Genomic DNA, 17,141 nt, shown 5'->3' with positions numbered 1-17,141 from the left:
CTGCATGTCCTGAGCAGCTCGTGGGTGTCAGTGGTGGGTTTCTGCCGGCCTTGGAATGGGGACAGACTCAGGCCACACCTCCCTCTGCCCCCCAACTGTGGACTCTAGTCTCCAGAAGGAGAGAAGGGGGAGACTGCCTTGGTATCCCCAGAGGGCAGCGACTGAGATGCAGGCTGGGGTGGGGCTGGGGGGTTCAAGGAGGCGTGTCTGGGCCGAGAGAACCCTCAGCAGACAGATCAACAGCACGGACTCAGCAGGGTCTCCCTCTTGTTTCGGAGCAAGCTGGGGGCCCCGAGTGCGGTGGCACAGACGTACTCGCACACCGACGCGGCCTGGTTGGTATCACTCGAGGCAGGAACTGCCCTGCGAGAGCCCGGGACATGCTTCAGTGAAGGCAACCTCGCTGGCTCCAGCGGTTCCCCATGGACGAGCTGCGCTTCAGCAGGGAAGAGGCAACGCCTTGTCCCAGCGATGACTCGATGACTCGGGGAGAGCGAGGCTCTGGCCCCCCACATGACCCTGAGAGTTGAAGTGCCCCAAAATATAAAACGTGTTATTCTGTGAGCCCCAGCCACTGTGCTGTTCCTCCAGCCCCCTTATGATTATGTTTGGAATCATAAGAGAAACACTCTTAAGTGCACCTTTAAATTCATTTCCATTACTGGAATTCAACTAATGAATTAATAAGGTGGGTTGATTTGTTTACACACTCTTGACTGGGGGAAACGAGTTTGTGTGTTTACAGTGTAAACAAACTCTAGCATCGAATCCAATCGGGCCAGACGTGAGGGTTCAACCGGAAGGATTAATGAATGCAGCACTGGCTGACGGCGTCAGATTTAGAATGTCACAGGTGTCAGGGCTGATTAGTTTCTTATCTCAAACGGATGCTATTAAAAGCTTTTGAGCAATTTAGAGAGAGTCACTGAGTGAAATTCCATACAGCCACGGGGGTGCTCAGTTGGCACCAACACCCACAGCAGGCTGGGTGGGTGGGTGAGGCCCAAGAAGTGGATGCGGGGTCGAGGTGTTGGTTAGCGTCAACACGGCAAAGGGGAGAGTCTCGGAATTGCCAAAGAGTGCTCATCTTCAGGGACAGAGTCGGGTCCCCAAAGAGCAGAAGAACATCCGTCATTTATTTCCAAACTTCCCAAGAAGCAGGAAGGATGAGCAAAGTGTGGAGACATGGGTTCATATGGGCTCCGGCTTTAGTAGCTGCTGTTCACGGGGGACCCCGGGGGAACAAGGCATGGGCTGAGGAGGCCCCATGCTCTGATGGGGAAGGCACGAGCAGGCTTCCCCTGGCCCTGGGGGCACTGGGTAACCAGGTGGAGTGGGTGCGCCTGGCCCAGGGGGCTCTGAGCACTGGGATGCCGGGCGGGGTGGGTGGGTAGTGCCTCATTCATCACCAGTGGCCGAGAGCAGTCGGCGAGGCAGGCAGGATGCCGGGACACAGGGCGTGAGCTCAGCAGGCAGGATGCTTTCCCCAGCCAGGCTCCTTCCTGGAACTGTCTCCCCCCACCTGGACTGACTAGCTGAGACAGTCCAACAGGTGGAACCATTACTTGCCTGGCTGAGAGCTACCCGTCGGGGCTCTGTCCTGGGCAGGGGACAGGGGCTGTCCCCGTTCGGAATGCAGCTTAGCCAACTCCAGGAAAAAGGCAGCGAAGAGCTTGGAGCCCTCTATGTAGTTCCACCTGAGGGAAGGAGATAAGAGAAACGTCATTCCTGCTCCAGTGACGGGCAGCTGCAGTGTCCGGGGCAAGACCGAGGCAGCGACCGGCCGGAAGGCTTGATCCCCGGTGGGGGCACCCCGGGACAAGGGAGGCGCACCCCAATCTCAACTCACCGGTTGATCTTCTCGGTCTGGGAGTGCTCCCCATCATCGACAGCCCCCAGGGGAAGCATCATCACGCTCTTCTGCAAGAGGTCCTGGAAGATCTTGGCGATGGGAATGGTGGAGCCGTCCCGGGTCATGTCTGGCTCCGTCCCGAACACTGCGGGTGGGGGAGCAGGCGTCCAGCTGAGCCAGCACTGCTGACCTCAGCTTTCCCTTTCCTTCCCCTTCTCGAATGTGACAGTCGGTGCCAGGGGTCACAGGCTTCTTGGTAACCTGCAAGCCGTACTCTCAGACTGCCAAGCAAGTCCAGGCCCAAACCAACTGAGCACACCCAGATAGGAGAGTGACCCCAGACACGGCGCCGCGCTCCGAGCAGCTCGAAGTCCCAGCACCACCCACGAGCAGAAACAGAGAAAAAAAGCACGAAGAAAAGCACATGTCCTGAGAACAAACCTTCAGCTTCCAGAAAGTCACAGAAATGGGAGTTCCCAAGTATTCCCTTCTCTATTCTCACCACGGTAACATCGAACCCTGAGCTGACGCTGCAACGCCAAGGAGATGCTGGGCCCACGTCCGCTCCCCCACCCCATCTCATGCGAAATCCCGTAGGAGAAGGGGTGTGGGGGGAGGGGGCGCCCTGGGGTCATCGCTTGTCTTCTGTGTCCTTGATCCTCTTGGAGGGAGTCCCCGCCCTCTGGGGTCCTTCTGCTGTTCCCAGCACCTGGCAGGGTCCTGGGGAAGAGGCCCCTCTTTCTGGATGCCCGTGAGTGGCGAGAACCAGGGGGCCACCTTCGGGTTCTTGGTGGTTGCTTGCAAACCCATCACCGTGTTGTGGCCTGAAGTGAGCGGTGTTTGCTCCAGAGTTGCTGTTCCCATCCCCAGAAGGCACAGCGGGTTGGACACAGGGCTCTCTCCCCAGGCTGGCACCCTGTGAAGCCCTTGCAGCCACCCGAGCACACCCAAGGCCACAGGAGCTGGGGTGAGCGCCTGGATTTGACGCCAGACCCAGAATTTGGTCTGCTCCTCTCAGTAACAGGGACGCCAGCGTCCTGGCGAGGAGAAACTGAGGGTCCTCAGGGGCCCACAGAAGCGCATCTGAGACCCCACAGACAGCACCCCCAGGAGCCAGGCAGGGCCGAGGCGGCGCTGACGGAAAGGCCGCTCCTGCTTTCTCTCACCTCACACCCCCTCTTTCCTCATGAACCCCCTTTCTCAGGGCACACCTGGGCTCTCACCTGAGGCTGGGGACCCCAAATTACACTTCCTTTGCCCCCAAGACAAGATTCGTTGCTTTTCATTCAGGATTTTTATTTGGATGGTTACCCTGGGGTCTAGAAAGAGATGTGCCCAACGCCCCCTTAGCCAAAGGACAGTAGCTGTGTGTGTGTGAGTGTGCATGTGCGTATGTGTGTGTATGTGTGCTTGTGTATGTGCATTGTGTATGCGTGTGTGTGCATGTATGTGTGCATGTGTGTATGCATGCACATGTGTGTGTGTGTGTGTGTGTGGTGGGGGCAGGGGGAGACGCAGAAGCCAAAGGGCCAGCCCATGCCCAGAGTTGGGGCAGCTGGGGATGGAGGGGTGTCCCCAGAGCACGGGGCTACTAGGCAGCCAGCCCCGGGGCCAGCCCCGAACCAGAGTCAGCCCAGCCCCAGTCGGCCCAGCCCCGGGCATTCCCGAACGCTCAAACCCAGACGGCCGCCCCACCCCACCCACACCGCAAACCCACCTTTGCGAATGGCTCTTCTCGCTGCGAGGTACTGGCCGTCCTGGACGTCAGCGACCCACGGCTGCAGGCCCAGCACCATGGAGACGGTCAGCTGGTTGGGGCTGTTCCTTTGGGAGAAGACGAACTCCAGGTACTGCTTCACCTGGGCAGGGCATGGCGGTGAGGACAGAGGCCACGGCGCACGGCCACCTCGCAGGGGGTGCGTGCTCAGAGCAGGGAGGACAGAGAGCCGAGGACAGGGACAGAGAGGACAGGGAGGACAGGGAGGGAGGACGGACAGTGAGCAGAGGGGATGGGGCAGTGAGCAGAGGACAGACGTCCTGCCTTCCTTCTTCCCTGGCTGCAACCGTTTGCGTTTCCACACTAGTTAACTGGCCCCATGGCCTGAGTGTTGGCTGACCGGGTGCGTGAGGGTCACTTTTGAAAACCCAGCACGGTCCCCTCTGCCAGCGTCACGCCCTCTGGAATCAGGCCCTTCATGAGTATTTGGGAACGCCCAGCGTTTGGAAAGTTCTGGAAAGTGGGAGCCTCTGCAGGCTGAGTGAGGCGCCTGGGGGTCCAGGCCCTGCGGAACGGCTCCCCCATGTGACCCCCAGCAGCTCACTGGGGTGGTCTCAGATGTGGCACAGTGGGGACGGTGCCCCCTGCTGTCCCTGGACTGAACCGCGAGACAGGATTGGGGTGACCAGGTGCTTCCTCAGCTGCCCCCTCTGCAGCTGTGCTGGGAACAGAGACACTGGGATGGTCCCCAGGGGGTCCCAGCCAGGGGTTGCGTGGGGGTCCCCTGGGCCTAGCCCCCAGGCCCTGGGACGCATCTTTGGGAGTGGAGCGAGAGGCACTTGATGCGGGACAGGGGACCCAGGCTGGGGGCGGCACGGGAACGTACCTGCTTCTCCACCACGGCCGCGTCCATGTTGGGGACGAGCCGGATGGAGAACTTGCCGGTGACCCGGCCGGGGATGACGGTCTTGGCGCCCGGCTCGTGGAAGGCGCCCAGGATGCCGTGGATGGAGAGGGCAGGGCGCCTCCACAGGTGCAACAGGATGTCCTCCTGGATGGGCAGGTTCCTGAGCCCTCGGCCTCCTCAACTGGCTCCCGGCTCCCCCAGCTGCCCACCGGCCCCTTTGTGGCCCCGGGGCCCTGCTCTGAGCTGACAGGGCGACAGGGCGCCCCTCTGCATCCGGGAGCAACAGCCATGCGGCGAGGCGGATCTCAGCCACTCCCCAGGGCGCTGGTGCCCGCTCCCCACTGAGGGACAGGCTCCCGATGGGACGCAGCTGTGCCCGCCCTGGCCTGGCCCTGAAGCAACGCTGGCGCCTGGTCCTCTGGAGAGGCACGAGCCCTCCCCTGGGGATGGGACAAGCCCAGCGCCCGGCCATCAGCCTGTGTCCTGCCCTCGGGGGCGAGGACCCCGAAACCTAGAGTGTCCCTGACTCCGCCCCGCTGGAAGGTGAGCGTGGGCACCTTGGCTTCGAACCGGAAGCGTGGCACCCCACAGCTGTGGCAGTACTCGGCTATGTCCAGCTCCACGGCTGCGTCCAGTCGCTTCTCCTCCTCCGTAGGCGTCGCCACGTGGCTGTAGATCCCGGGGACGAGGATGCGGCCCGAGGGGTCCGTCAGGCTCCCTAGGAGGCGGGTCGCACAGAATGTGGGCCCCAGGCCAGCGCCCCCCGCAGTCATGAGCGGACACAGGCCAGTCGGTGGGCTCTGTGACCTCCCGCCCAGTCCCTCCAAAGTCATACTTGCGCCTGTGACACCTCTCTGGCCACTGCAGCCTGGCGCCAGGCGGCACCAGTGTGGTGTGTGCGGGGGCAGCCGGGAAGGGACTTTGGGGGCGCAGCTGGGAAGGGGCAGCACAGGGACATGCTGGCCGCGACCCCCCGGTACCCACAGACACAGTGTTGGGCTGAGGCTGTCAGACGCCTCCCGAGTCTGTCCATCCTGTGCTGAGTGAGTGGGAACACAGGCGTCTGGGTCCGCCCCTTCTCTTGCGCCCGGGATGTGGGGTCCGGGAGGTGTGAGGGTCTCTGCAGCCTGCACTCCCGTGGGGAGCTGCCCACAAGAGGAGGAACCGCCTTTCTGAATAGTATGGGTGTGTGCGTGTGTGTATGTGTGTGCCTGTGTATGTGCATATGTGCACGTGTGCATGTGTGTATGTGCGTGTGTGTGCCTGTGAGAGTGTGTGTATGTGTATGTGTCTGTGTATGTGTGTACCTGTGTATGTGTGTATATGCATGTGTGTATAAGTGTGTGTGCATGTGTGCATGCATGTGCATTAGTATGTGTGTATGCGCATGTATGTATGTGTGTATATGTGTCTGTGTGTGTGTCTGCGTGTGTGTGAGTGTGTATGTGTGTGCCTGTGTATGTGTGTATATGTACATGTGTGTATGTGTACGTACATGTGTGTATGTGTGTGCATGTGTGTGTATGTGTGTATATATGTGTGCATGCATATGCGTGAGTATGTGTGTATGTGCATGTGTGCATGTGTGTATATGTGCGAGTGTGTGCGTGTGCGTGTATGTGCGCGAGCATGCACATGTGTGCGTGTGTACTGAACCATGGGTGACAGGAGGAAGAATGAGGAACTGGGCGGGCTCAGCGTGCAGCCTGCGAGGGGCAGGCAGGTGGGAAGGGGACCCTCTCCTGCTCCCTCCCTATCGATGCCAGGTGGGCGGCCCCAGGGCAGACCCCCAAGCCAGAGCTGGCGTCGAGAGGCTCCGAGGGAAGGCCTTACCCAGGAGGGCCACCAGGTCGGCCATGGGCTCATGCAGGATGCCGCCGAAGGTTCCCGAGTGGAAGTCCTGCTCTCGGCACTTCACCTGGAGGGCAGTCGGCGGTTCCCCGGGGCTGCTTCAGCCTGGCCACCCCGTGTGCTGCCAGCCCCCCGCCCAAGGTTACCCCTGCCTTCCCCCTCACGCCCCAAGATGGACTCAACCCAACTGTCCCTCAAGACACTTGGGTCTGGCTCTCAGGCCTCTCATCCAGTGAGGTGCGGCCTTCCTGGGCTTTGGGGTCTCTGCCCAGCCCCCCACCCCAAAGTCTCCTCCCTGGCTTTCTGGCACATGTTCTCAAGGGTTTGCAGGCCAAGGGTTTGGGCCGCACCTGGCGATGCTGGGAACTGTGATACCAGGACTTCAACTGGGCTTGGCTGAGCTGAACTATCCGGTCTCATTGTCTGTCCTTCTCCTGTCCTTGGACACGACCTCAAGCCTCCCTGGACACTGACCCCGTATCTCCCTGGACATTTCCTCCTCTGTCCAGAGTCCCTCTTACCCTGCGGCCTCCAGACGCCGGCCCTGGTGTCTCCAGACACCACTGCCCTCTCATTGTTGAAATTCGCCCACTGGGCAGCAGAGCCCAGAGCACCCCCCGCAAGTCCCGCCTGCCCCCCACCCAGAGAGCTGCTCCTTCAGGGGAACTCAGCTTCCCATCTCTCCGAGGCGTCACATCACCTCTGGGCCTTCCCCCCTTTCCTGCCCACGGGGCACCCCCTGCCCGACCCTCCCTCCAAGGATGCCAGGCTCAGGGTGGGGTGGAGAACGCCTTGCACTGCACACGGCACCTCCACGGTGAAGTAGCTGTTCCCCCGCGTCCCGTAGGTGAGTGCCGGCTTGGTGCGGCTGAGCCAGAGGTTGTCGGAGATCACGATGTGGTCCACGCCGGAGAAGAAGCCGCACCGCTCCCGCCGCACCACGTCCTCCAGCCCCACGGAACCCGCCTCCTCCATCCCTTCCAGGATGACCCTGATGTTCACCGGGAGGTCCTGGAAGAGCAAGTCAGCGGCAGAGCCAGCTGTCAGGACCAGCTCCCGGCCGCTTCCCCTGGCCCCGATCCAGCCCGGAAGTCCCCTGGGACCAGGGGCCACGGGCATCCCCAGCCGTGTCTGCGCCTCCCCACCCACGCGAGGCTGGGGACAAACCGGAGAAAACATCCGCCCAGAGGGTGGCACCTTCCTCCTCCCACAAAGGAGTTCCCCAGTGAGGTCACTGAGCACAGTATGAGGAGGAGACGCTCTCCTCTGCGAGGCCAGCTCGTGCCGACCCCGGGATGGTTCCTATTTCCTGCGTCTGTTATTCCTCAGCTATGAGTCGAGTCTGTCTTTTCACTCAGCGAACGGCTTTGATCTCACAGCCGGTGGGACTGGAGTTTCTCTCTCATGTCAGGGCACAGAACAGCCCCTTTAAACTCTTTGCAATCTGCCTGTTCCCCGCATTTGGTTTTGATTTCTGGGTCTTTGTAATTTGTAAGTTGGGGTCTGTAAGAGGCAGGTGACAAGGGACAGCAGGAACATCCAGGAGCTGTGACACGCTCCTCCAAACGGAGGGAGTCACACAGACAGAGGCTGCATGGGCCAGGGCTGAGACGGGTGGGCGAGGGGCCCGTCGGATGCCCCAGAAGTCTCCGGAAGCTGAACTCAAGTTCTGAGAGCTTCATACTGGGAAACTTTCTAAACACTGACCTGGCTCACATGAGGCTGTAAACTGAGGATTTATAAAAAAAAAAACAAAACTGTGATTAGAAACAGATAAGCCAGTAGTGAGTAAGGCGGGCAGAAGCTACACCCTCACTGCTCCAAAAACCCTAACATGGACCGTGATAAAGACCACTTTCCACAGGCAGAAAGGGGCCGGGAGACTCACACAGACCATCAAGTACCCGCCGTGCCACACTTGGTGACTTGCAAACAGTAGCACTGTCCTCCCATTGTTCATTGATTTGCTCAAGTGGGCACCAGTAACATCTCACAACAAATTGTGAGACTTGTTGTTACTGTGTTTGGCATATCGAATACGTCACATCACGGGGAGCTTGCCAGGCTCTGCCGTGCGGGCGCGATACTCTCGGTAGCTTGCAAACAGTAGCAAGTAATTTTTAAAGTGTTGTTGTAAAGTGTCTGTATCCTTTGTGATAGGATGATGAAGAATACAAGGTAAAAAATAGAGATAAAAAAAAAGATGACTGGTTGGAAGCTTGTCACAAGATATGGCGGGGGGGGAGGCAAGGCAGAAGTTCGGAGGGAGAAGGGACCGGTAGGACATTAATGGTTGGAAACCATCACTTTGGACAAGAACTGAATGTTGAGAGTAGGAAGAGAGAGAGAGAGAGAGAGAGAGAGAGAGAGAGAGAGAGAGAGAGAGATGGAGAGAGAGATGGAGAGGCGGAGAGAGAGATAGGGAGGGAGGGAAGGAGATATAGAGAAAGGAGAAAGGAAGAGAGAGATAGAGAGAGAGAGGGAGAGAGAGGGGAGAGAAAGGGAGAGACAGAGGGGGAGAGAGAGAGGAGAGAGAGGGAGAGAGAGAGAAGCACCTGCTACAGAGGCAGGGGTTAGGGAGGGAAACTCGGGCCATTGGTTCTGGGGGGAACTGCACACTTCTGAAGGGAACTGGAACATTGTATGACTGAAACCCAATCATGAACAACTTTGTAACTGTGTGTCTCATGGTGATTCAATTAAAACAAATAAATAACATTTAAAAAAAAAAAGAGTCCAAGGATGAAGAGATATTCCAGGGGGCAGCGGCCTGGCCTGGCGCACAGCCCCCTGCAAGCACCCTGCCGCTCTGCCCCACGCCTGCCCTGCAATTCCTTTCTTACCACAGTCAACAGACTGGGGGTGGGGAGTGGGTGGGCATCTTTGGTAAATTCCTGAACCTTCCCGAGCCTCACCGTCCTCTTCAGTAAACAGCTGTGATGCCCGTCTCCAGGTCTCGAAGACGAGAGGGCACAGGCACAGGCAGCTTACGGCCGGGCACCCCGTCTCCAAAACACAGTCATGGTCACCATCACAGGTGCCGCCGTTACCCCATTGATGCCCGGTCAGCCGTCTCCCCATCAATGCCCCGTCAGCGGTCAGTATCACCTCTCCCGTGGCAGCTCACTCACCTGCCCCAGGGCTCCGAAGGCACCCACCGCGTTCAGCCACGCCAGCACCGGGCCTTTGTTATCGGTCGTCCCGCGCCCGTACAGCTTGCCTTTAGAGACAGGGGGCTCAGAGAGAGGGAACCTCTGCCAGTGCCTCCTGGGGGACACAGAGCCAGCTGGCCGTGGAGACGCCCCCTGACAGCTGCCAGACCCCCACTGGCCTGCGCGTGTGTCGCTCACCACCCAGGCTCTCCCCAGGGCCGGAGGCTCCACGCCACGGAGTGAGCCCCAGGTCCGAGGTTTCACTGTCCGGGTGTATCTGCACGAGCCTCCCTCTTCCCCCATGAGACACGGTTCTACTCGGTATTGAAGGAGGAAACCGGTCACTCAGCTAATCATCATCTTTCCTCCTGAGCTGGGAATGAGATTCGTGGGGGGCGTGCAGGGTCCCGGCTTGGGGGGGGGAGGGAGATGAGAATCAACCCCCTCCCACCCGGGCTCTATGTCTGAGGCCCTCGGGCACAACAGGCCGAGCCGCATCACTCACCATCCACCTCGGTGAGCACGTAGGGGGCTGTGAGCCACCCGTCCTCCAGGCTGGCTGGCTGCACATCCAGGTGTCCGTAGAAGCAGACGGTGGCCTTCCCGGGGTCTGTCCCCAGCCCTGCCAGGATGATGGGGGGCAGCGGGAGGCTCTGGCCACCGGGCAGCTGCAGTCACGTGTACAAGAGGGCTGAGTCCTTGCAGGAAGCCCAGACGCTGAGTGGCGGGGGGCGGGGGGGGGTCCTGTCTGCACGCCCCATCCCCCCACTGTCCTGCAGATCCCCCAGCAGGATGCAGCCCCAGGGACTCAATCCACTGCTGGGCCAGGGGTGGCAGTGGGGGTCCCGCGGGTGCCCCTCCCGCGGCCTGGGTGACCACACCTGCTGAGTGCCCATGTCCACCAGTTCCACGCTGGCCCCCAGGCGCCGCAGGTGCTCCGCTGCCAGCTCCATCATCCGAGTCACCTCCCGCCGCAGCCGGGGCACTGGTTGCACCGAGTCGCTCTCCACGGCCACCCACTCCCTCAGGGTCTGCGCGAGAGCCAGGGCGGCAGGCTGAGGCCACGCGTGCGCCCACGGGAGCCCCGGCTCTCTGCTCATCGCTCATCAGGGCCACGTGGCCGGCCGTGCTGGGGTGGGGGACCCGACGGTGCTAGAGGGGACCCGCGCCTGCACAGCGAGAGGCGGCAGCCCTGCCTACCTGCACGAGCTCCTCCTGCTGCCGGTCGAGGTACTGGGTGACCTGCTCCAATAGCCCCGCGGTTGGGGGCAGCGTGTGACCGTCCATTCTCCAAGAGCCCTGGGGGAGGGGGGATGCCTATGGGGGTGACAGCGAGAGGCCCCTGAGCCTGGGGCGGGGCCTGGGGATGTGAGCTCCCCTCTGAGGGGAAGTCGCACATCCAGTCTTTCTCCCACAAACTCTGCGTTTTAGGCATTTGGGTTTTGTTTCAGTTTGGGTGCCTGGACTGTCCGAGCTTGGGGGTCCGTCTGGAGGTGCTGGGGGGCCATGCAGGGCCAGTCCCGAGCCATCTCTGGCTCCTCGTGTGGCATCTAGAGCCAGAGAACGGTCGGGGTCCCCTCCAGCTTAGCCGGCTTGGCCCGTGGGAGCGACTCCTCTGGCTCGTTCTCCGCAGGTGAGGTGCCCTGCCCCCAGGGTGGCCACGTTTATAAAGAACAGATATCCACAGGACGGACCCCTGACTGGGACGGGGGGCACCGTCTGATTCCCCCTCTGGGATGTCTTTCCCTTGGCCCCAGGGGTCCGAGCACTTTAAACAGAGGAAAGAAGACAGTCAATGGAGCTGGGATAAAGCCTTCCAGAGGTCCACGGTCTCCCGGACGCTGCTGTTCCCCCCCCCCACACGTGGGGCCTCCAGCCCTGACCTGCCCATCCCGAAACCCATTTCCAGTTTCCTCCCCCACCCCCCCACCTCCCACCCCCTCCCCCACCCTCCCCTCCCCATCCCTCCCCTTTTCCCCACCGACCATCTCTCCCGTCCCCTCTCCCCCACCTCCTCCCTCTCCTTCATCACCTCCCCTCTCTCCCTCATCATCTCCATCTCCACCTCTTCCTTTCCACGCCGGCCTGTCTCTCCCCACCCCACCTCTCCCTAAGGCCCCCACCCAGGAGCTGGGAAGAGCTGCCCCCACCTGCCACCCACAGGGGAACTGGACACCAGGGGGCGCTAGTGTCGGCAGCATCTGGCTCTGAGCAGCTGTGGTCCAGGACACCCGCCTTTCCCTCCCCCGCTGAGCTCTCCGGCCAGAGACACCGAAAATCACCGAAAAGTCCCCTGGTTGAGCTATAAGGACACACGTGAAATACAATGTAGCACAAGGTTATTTCAATGCAAATGGTTTAAGACATGAAAATCTGGCTGGACGAGGGTGCAGAGCCCCCCCGGGCGGTGGTTGGGGGCGAGTCCAGCGGGGCCTGGGAGGAGACCCCAAGGGGCGAGACTGTGTGGTGGGTTCATCATGGTCACTGCGCTCCCGACTTCCCGCCCTGCAGAGCCCAGGACAGAAGCCTGTCCGCAGGGCACCGAGTCCCCCGGCCCTAGTGGGCGTCCCAGAGGGCAGGGCCCGCGCCGGAGCCCCCTGGAAGCCGCTGGTTGCCAGTGGGCTTTCCCTGCCTTCCTAAGCATGCCCTGGGGCAACTGGCCTGGAGAGTGGCGAGACCAGCTTCGCGTCCACTCGGGCGGGTACAGGTCGCTGCCGCCCACCCTTGGCCCCCGAGAGGGGCGCTGTGCTCCTGCGCCCCTGCCCCCCCATGCCCACATCCCTTCCTTCTCTGTCGCTTCCTTGTGTTGGGTCAAGCCGGACCTTGGGCCCTTCTCCCCAGGGTCCAACGTCCCGGCCCTGTCTCTGTGGAGGAGAGGAGAGGCACTGCCGTTCATGCTGGAGCAAGCCGAGCATGGGGTGGGCGGGGCTGTGGGTTGTGACAGGGCACCCATGCACCCACACACCCGAGGGGCAGGCAGGGCTGGGGGTCCTGTCCCGGCAGGGCACCCACACGGTGGCTCTTGGGGGAGGCCCCGCCCCCAGTTGCTCCCACGCTGAGATTTGGAGAAGTTCCAGGTGCTCAGGCTTTGCTATTTGACGCCTGAGCTCTGCGGGGGTCTGTGAGTCAAACCCCTCCCAGGGCCTGGCCCCCTGCGCTCCCTCCTCTTCCTCCAGGCTGTCCTCCCAGAGCATGCGGCCCTGGGCCAGGGCCAACGCCTCAGAGCGCCTGTGTGCTGCACTCAGCCCGGCGCCCCGTCCTGCGGGGAGCCTCTGTGGGCTGGGATGGGGCGCCCTCTGCGGCTCCGCGCTCGCACACGGGAGAGTGCCCGTCCCCCTGCCCCTGCGGAGAAGCCCACTTACTGGCTGCAGGAGGGAAGACAGCGGTGAGTCTGCTGAGCTGAGCTCGCCGGGTCCCGCTGACAGCTCCCTGCCCTGACGGCTGCACACACTCCCCGAGCCCGGACTGGACTTCCTGCGCGCTCGGGTGGACGGGGCGGGCCGGCGGGTGTGGCGGTCCGCAGGGCACAGGCCAGGGTCAATTCCAGAACTGCTTTTTCTCCAGAATCTTCTAGTCAGGTCTGGACTGCTGGCCTCGCCCACCAGCTCCCACCCACAGCAGAGCCCTGGCAGACCAAAGGGGCCCCTGCAGAGCTGTGGGGAACCAGGAGCTGTGAGTGTCTGTGTGTGTGTGTGTGTGTGTGTGTGTGTGTTTGCATGTGCGTGTGTGTGCGCAAGTGTGTGTGTGAATGTGTGCAAGGGTGAGTATGCATTCTGTGTGGGCGTCGGTGTGTAACCGTGTGTGTGAATGTGTCATTGTGTATGTATGTGTGCTTGTGTGAGTGTATGACTGCATTGTGTGAATGGTGAATGTGCATCTCTGAATGTGTGTGGATGTGTGTGATTCTATGTATGTGTGAATGTGCTGTAAATGAGTGTGTGATTGTGTACGCGTGTATATATGTGAATGTGTGTGACGGTGAGTGCAGGTGGATGCATGTATGATTGTATGGTTGTGTGAGTGTGAGTAAATGTGTTTGTGTTTACTGTGTGAGTGTGTGTGTGAGTGTACTGTGGAGAGTCTATGTGTGTGATTTTGTGTGACTGTGTGTGTGTGAATGGACCTGTGTGAGTGTGTGCCCTCTGGGTGTCCCTGGGGCCCTCACAGGGGGTAAGGGTGGGCTGCAGGCGAAGCTGACCCCCCCAGGAGCAGACGTCTCATCTGACGCCTGGCCAGAGGCTCGGCGCCCACAGCAGAGGGGCCGCCCACTCGGGCTTGGGCAAAAGAAAGCTGGATTGTCTGCCTGGGTGTCCCTGAGACTCTCATGACCCTCCCGTCCCTCCGGTCTGACGAGTCTGGCCTCTGCAGGCGTCTCGGGAGAAATGGACAGCCCAGCGTCGCACCCTTCCAGAACCTTCCATGACCTGGAACCTTTGGGCAGCCCCCGTCAGGACAGAGCCCGAAAGAGAGGGTCCCACACAGCGGCCTATCCACAGCACAGCCCCTCTCAGGGCGTGACCTGAGCATGACCGCTGCACTCACAAGGTGCTCCCTCAGCCCAGAGCCCAGCCCTGTCGGGGGTCTGCTCAGCCCCTCCAGTGCCAACCACTCCCACAGGAGTGACAGGGGTTGGGGAGAACTGTAAGAGCCAGGACAGGGGACGCTGGACTGAGGACGGTGGGGGACAGGGCGGACCTCCTGGAGCATGGCAAGGAGCCCGGGGCTGAGGGGCTTGTCCCTCGCTGCCCTTCCTGCTCCTGGGGGCCTCACAGCAGACAGGCCCGTTGGCGCTGGACGCGGACCCCAGGGTGCGGGAGGCAGTGGTCTGGCCGCTTGAGGGAGACCCCGGGGGCTGCTCTGGCTCCCGAGGGGCAGGAGGGAGCCCCGCCCCCGGCCACAGGGACAGTGCTGGGGTCGGCTGTGGCCTCACCCCTGCCAGGTCCGCTCCCTGGATCTCAGCCCGCAGCGGCTGTGTCTCTGCCTGAGTGCTCAGGTCGGCTGAGGCTCATCTGAAGCTGAGGAGCGGGAATGTAGTTCCCAGTCCCCACCGCCACCCTGGAAGCCAAAGTCCACCAGCCCACGCCGGCCTCCGCTCGGACCCCTCTGAGCAAACTTGGCAGCCCAGGGCAGGTGAGGGTGCGGCGGGGACAGGACCAGCCGAGGCGAGCGGAGGGCACCAGAGGTGAATGTTCAGAGGCCTGAAGCCCAGGGCCAGAACTGGGGAGCTGAGCTCAGGGTCCATGCCCAGGAGAGGCCGCTCGTGGCAGGGCCACGGCTCCACGACCTCTGGGCCAGCGCGGCCAGACCACTGGCCCAAGGAGCAGGACGCAGAGAGGGAACAGGTGTGTGGGTAGGTACCAGGTGTGCAGATAGTACCAGGTGTGCGGGTAGGTACCAGGTGTGTCGTTAGTTCCAGGTGTGCAGGTAGGTACAGGTGTGCGGGTAGGTACCAGGTGTGTCGTTAGTTCCAGGCGTGCAGGTAGGTACAGGTGTGTGGTAGGTTCCAGGTGCGTGGTTAGTACCAGGTGTGCGGGTAGGTCCCAGATGTGTCGTTAGTTCCAGGTGTGCAGATAGTACCAGGTGTGCGGGTAGGTTCTAGGTGTGGGTAGGTCCCAGGTGTGTCGTTAGTTCCAGGTGCGCAGGTAGGTACAGGTGTGTGGGTAGGTACCAGGTGTGCAGATAGTACCAGGTGTGCGGGTAGGTTCTAGGTGTGTCGTTAGTTCCAGGTGTGCAGGTAGGTACCAGGTGTGCAGATAGTACCAGGTGTGCGGGTAGGTTCTAGGTGTGTCGTTAGTTCCAGGTGCGCAGGTAGGTACCAGGAGTGTGGGTAGGTTACAGGTGCATGGTTAGTACCAAGTGCGGGTGGGTCCCAGGTGCATGGCAGAGAAAGGCTGCAGCCTGGCCACACCCCTCCCCCACCCCTCAGGTCCTCTCTCGGCAGCACCCCCTTGCTCCCCAGGTGGGGGGAGAGGGGGCTATGTGCATCTCCCCACAGACCCTCGCTCCTTCACAACATCCCTGTCCCTCCAGGTTACTGAGTCCTGGCCCTGCGAGGTCAGGGACTGCTAGTGACCAGCATGCCCAACTTCTGGCGGCCGGACACCTGTTCAGTGTTGCCATGGCCTGGGATGTGCGTCTGTCCCAGTCAGAGCGCGTCCGAATGGGGTCCTGTGTTCCGGAGAGAGCCGTGGGGCGGTGGCCACAGGAAGGGCTTGGGGACAGACACCCACATCCCACCGCCACTGTCCCCGTCCAGTCCCCTGCCGCAGCTTTTCTCCTGGCGCCAACCCTGCACCGTGTCCCTGCCGGCGGGACTCCGGCCGTCTAGGTCACACCGAGCCCCTCTGCAGACGGGCACCCACCGGGCTGCCACAGCACCCCGCAATGACAGAGCAAAAACCATCTGCCTGGAAACGGCGTCCAGAACCCGCGTGGTGGCGTGGAGCCTGCGGCAGACAGTGCAGTGTGTTACCGGGCTCTGCTCGGAGACGTGGCCCGACCCACACTGCTCCACGGGCCCTTCTGCTTTGCTTTCTCTGAAGAGATGCAAGTGTTTGCCCGGCCCACGGTCCGTCTTTGCTGCGTTCAGGGGCAGTGGGGTTGTGGGCAGGACCTTGCGGGTCATGATGGCGCTGCTTCCCTCTCCCACGGTGCAGCCCGAGAGCGGGCTAGGGGCTGGGGTCCTCATCCCAAACGGGTGCGACTGCCAGGAAGGATCCATCCCACAGGGCAGAAGAATCTCTGAACAAGCAGGGGACAAGAGAGGCCTCTGGGAGGAAGCCAGGGGCTACGAGGACACAGCTCACCCAGGAAGGAAGTTTTGACAGTTTAGAGATGACAACGGTTGTTTAAAGAAGTTCCAAAGAAAAGCTGGTGAGAAGGGGAGAGAGAGAGAACGTCTCTGCTTTATGGCAAAGTGGGTTGGAACTGGGCACATTCTTTTAAGAGTTTCATATGCCAGCCAGAACGTAAGAGTTTTTCTGTTGGACGGACAGAAATTCCTTAGGTTGTTGTAGGAGATTTTTCTTGAACTGTTTCTGAGAACAAACACTCCCCAGGCCCTGGCCCTGAGGCACAGGCCTGGAAGTGGCCTCGGAACCTCTGAACACGTCTCTAGGGCAGGAACCCAGAGTGTTGGGCCCTGCAGGGGCTGGGGCCTCCCTGTGTGTCCCCCTCAGCCCCCCAGAGCCCAGCACCAGGACACTGACTCACACCACCTGGACGCCCCCTCCCACTCCCGCCTAGTGGACCCCAGGAACAGGCCCTTTGGGGCTGCCCAGAGCTTGCAGGTCTCAGCAGCATGGGGGGCTGCAGGGTGCTCTCGTGGGGACCTGGCTCCTGGCCCCAGCTGGATGGTGGGCACCAGCACATGGCCAACAGGGCCATGCGGACACAGCCCGTGTTCCCGAGATCGCAACCAGCTGAGATAGAAGATCCAGGGTTTGGCCCCAAGGCTGCCGCCGGCCCCCGTTGCTGTGCTCCCCGCCCAGGACCCGGTGAGGCCCAAGACCCCGGCAGATCAGCGGCGTCACCCCCAGCCGGCTCCCAAGGGAGGGGCAGCCCCACCCGGTGGGACAGTGGGTCATTCACAGGACACAGGGATGCCTCGGACAGCGGCCTGAGCACCGAGGGGCAAGAGTGTCTCGGGTCCAGCCTGGCCCA

General features: G+C 61.5%; 1 protein-coding gene across 1 annotated transcript; it reads right to left on the bottom strand.

The window, feature by feature from the left end:
• Positions 1-236: 236 nt before the first annotated feature.
• CNDP1 (carnosine dipeptidase 1) lies at positions 237-16,104 on the bottom strand. Its single transcript, XM_056131527.1, has 13 exons — positions 15,952-16,104; positions 10,680-10,778; positions 10,361-10,510; positions 9,985-10,147; positions 9,459-9,547; positions 7,138-7,338; positions 6,310-6,394; positions 5,034-5,194; positions 4,456-4,620; positions 3,570-3,711; positions 1,850-1,997; positions 1,566-1,697; positions 237-363 (listed from the first exon to the last, which is right to left on the bottom strand). The coding sequence occupies exons 1-13, from the start codon at positions 16,102-16,104 to the stop codon at positions 237-239; spliced, it is 1,815 nt and encodes a 604-aa protein (XP_055987502.1).
• Between the last annotated feature and the right edge of the window lie 1,037 nt (positions 16,105-17,141).

This window comes from Sorex fumeus, unplaced genomic scaffold, assembly GCF_029834395.1.
Source record: "Sorex fumeus unplaced genomic scaffold, SorFum_2.1 ptg000092l, whole genome shotgun sequence".
NCBI lineage: Eukaryota > Metazoa > Chordata > Mammalia > Eulipotyphla > Soricidae > Sorex > Sorex fumeus.
The sequence above is the reverse complement of the archived record's forward strand: the minus strand, read 5'-3'. Positions and strand labels throughout refer to the sequence as shown.

What these genes read in the sequence shown, in the direction of transcription:
- CNDP1 (XM_056131527.1), bottom strand. Translation starts at nt 16,104, where the DNA reads ATGACCCGCAAGGTCCTGCCCACAACCCCACTGCCCCTGAACGCAGCA. An exon ending in CAGACCGAGAAGATCAACCG is followed by an intron (nt 1,698 to 1,849) that starts GTGAGTTGAGAT and finishes TCCTTCCCTCAG; the next exon opens with GTGGAACTACATAGAGGGCT. An exon ending in GGTAGCTCTCAGCCAGGCAA is followed by an intron (nt 364 to 1,565) that starts GTAATGGTTCCA and finishes GGGCTCTCGCAG; the next exon opens with GGCAGTTCCTGCCTCGAGTG.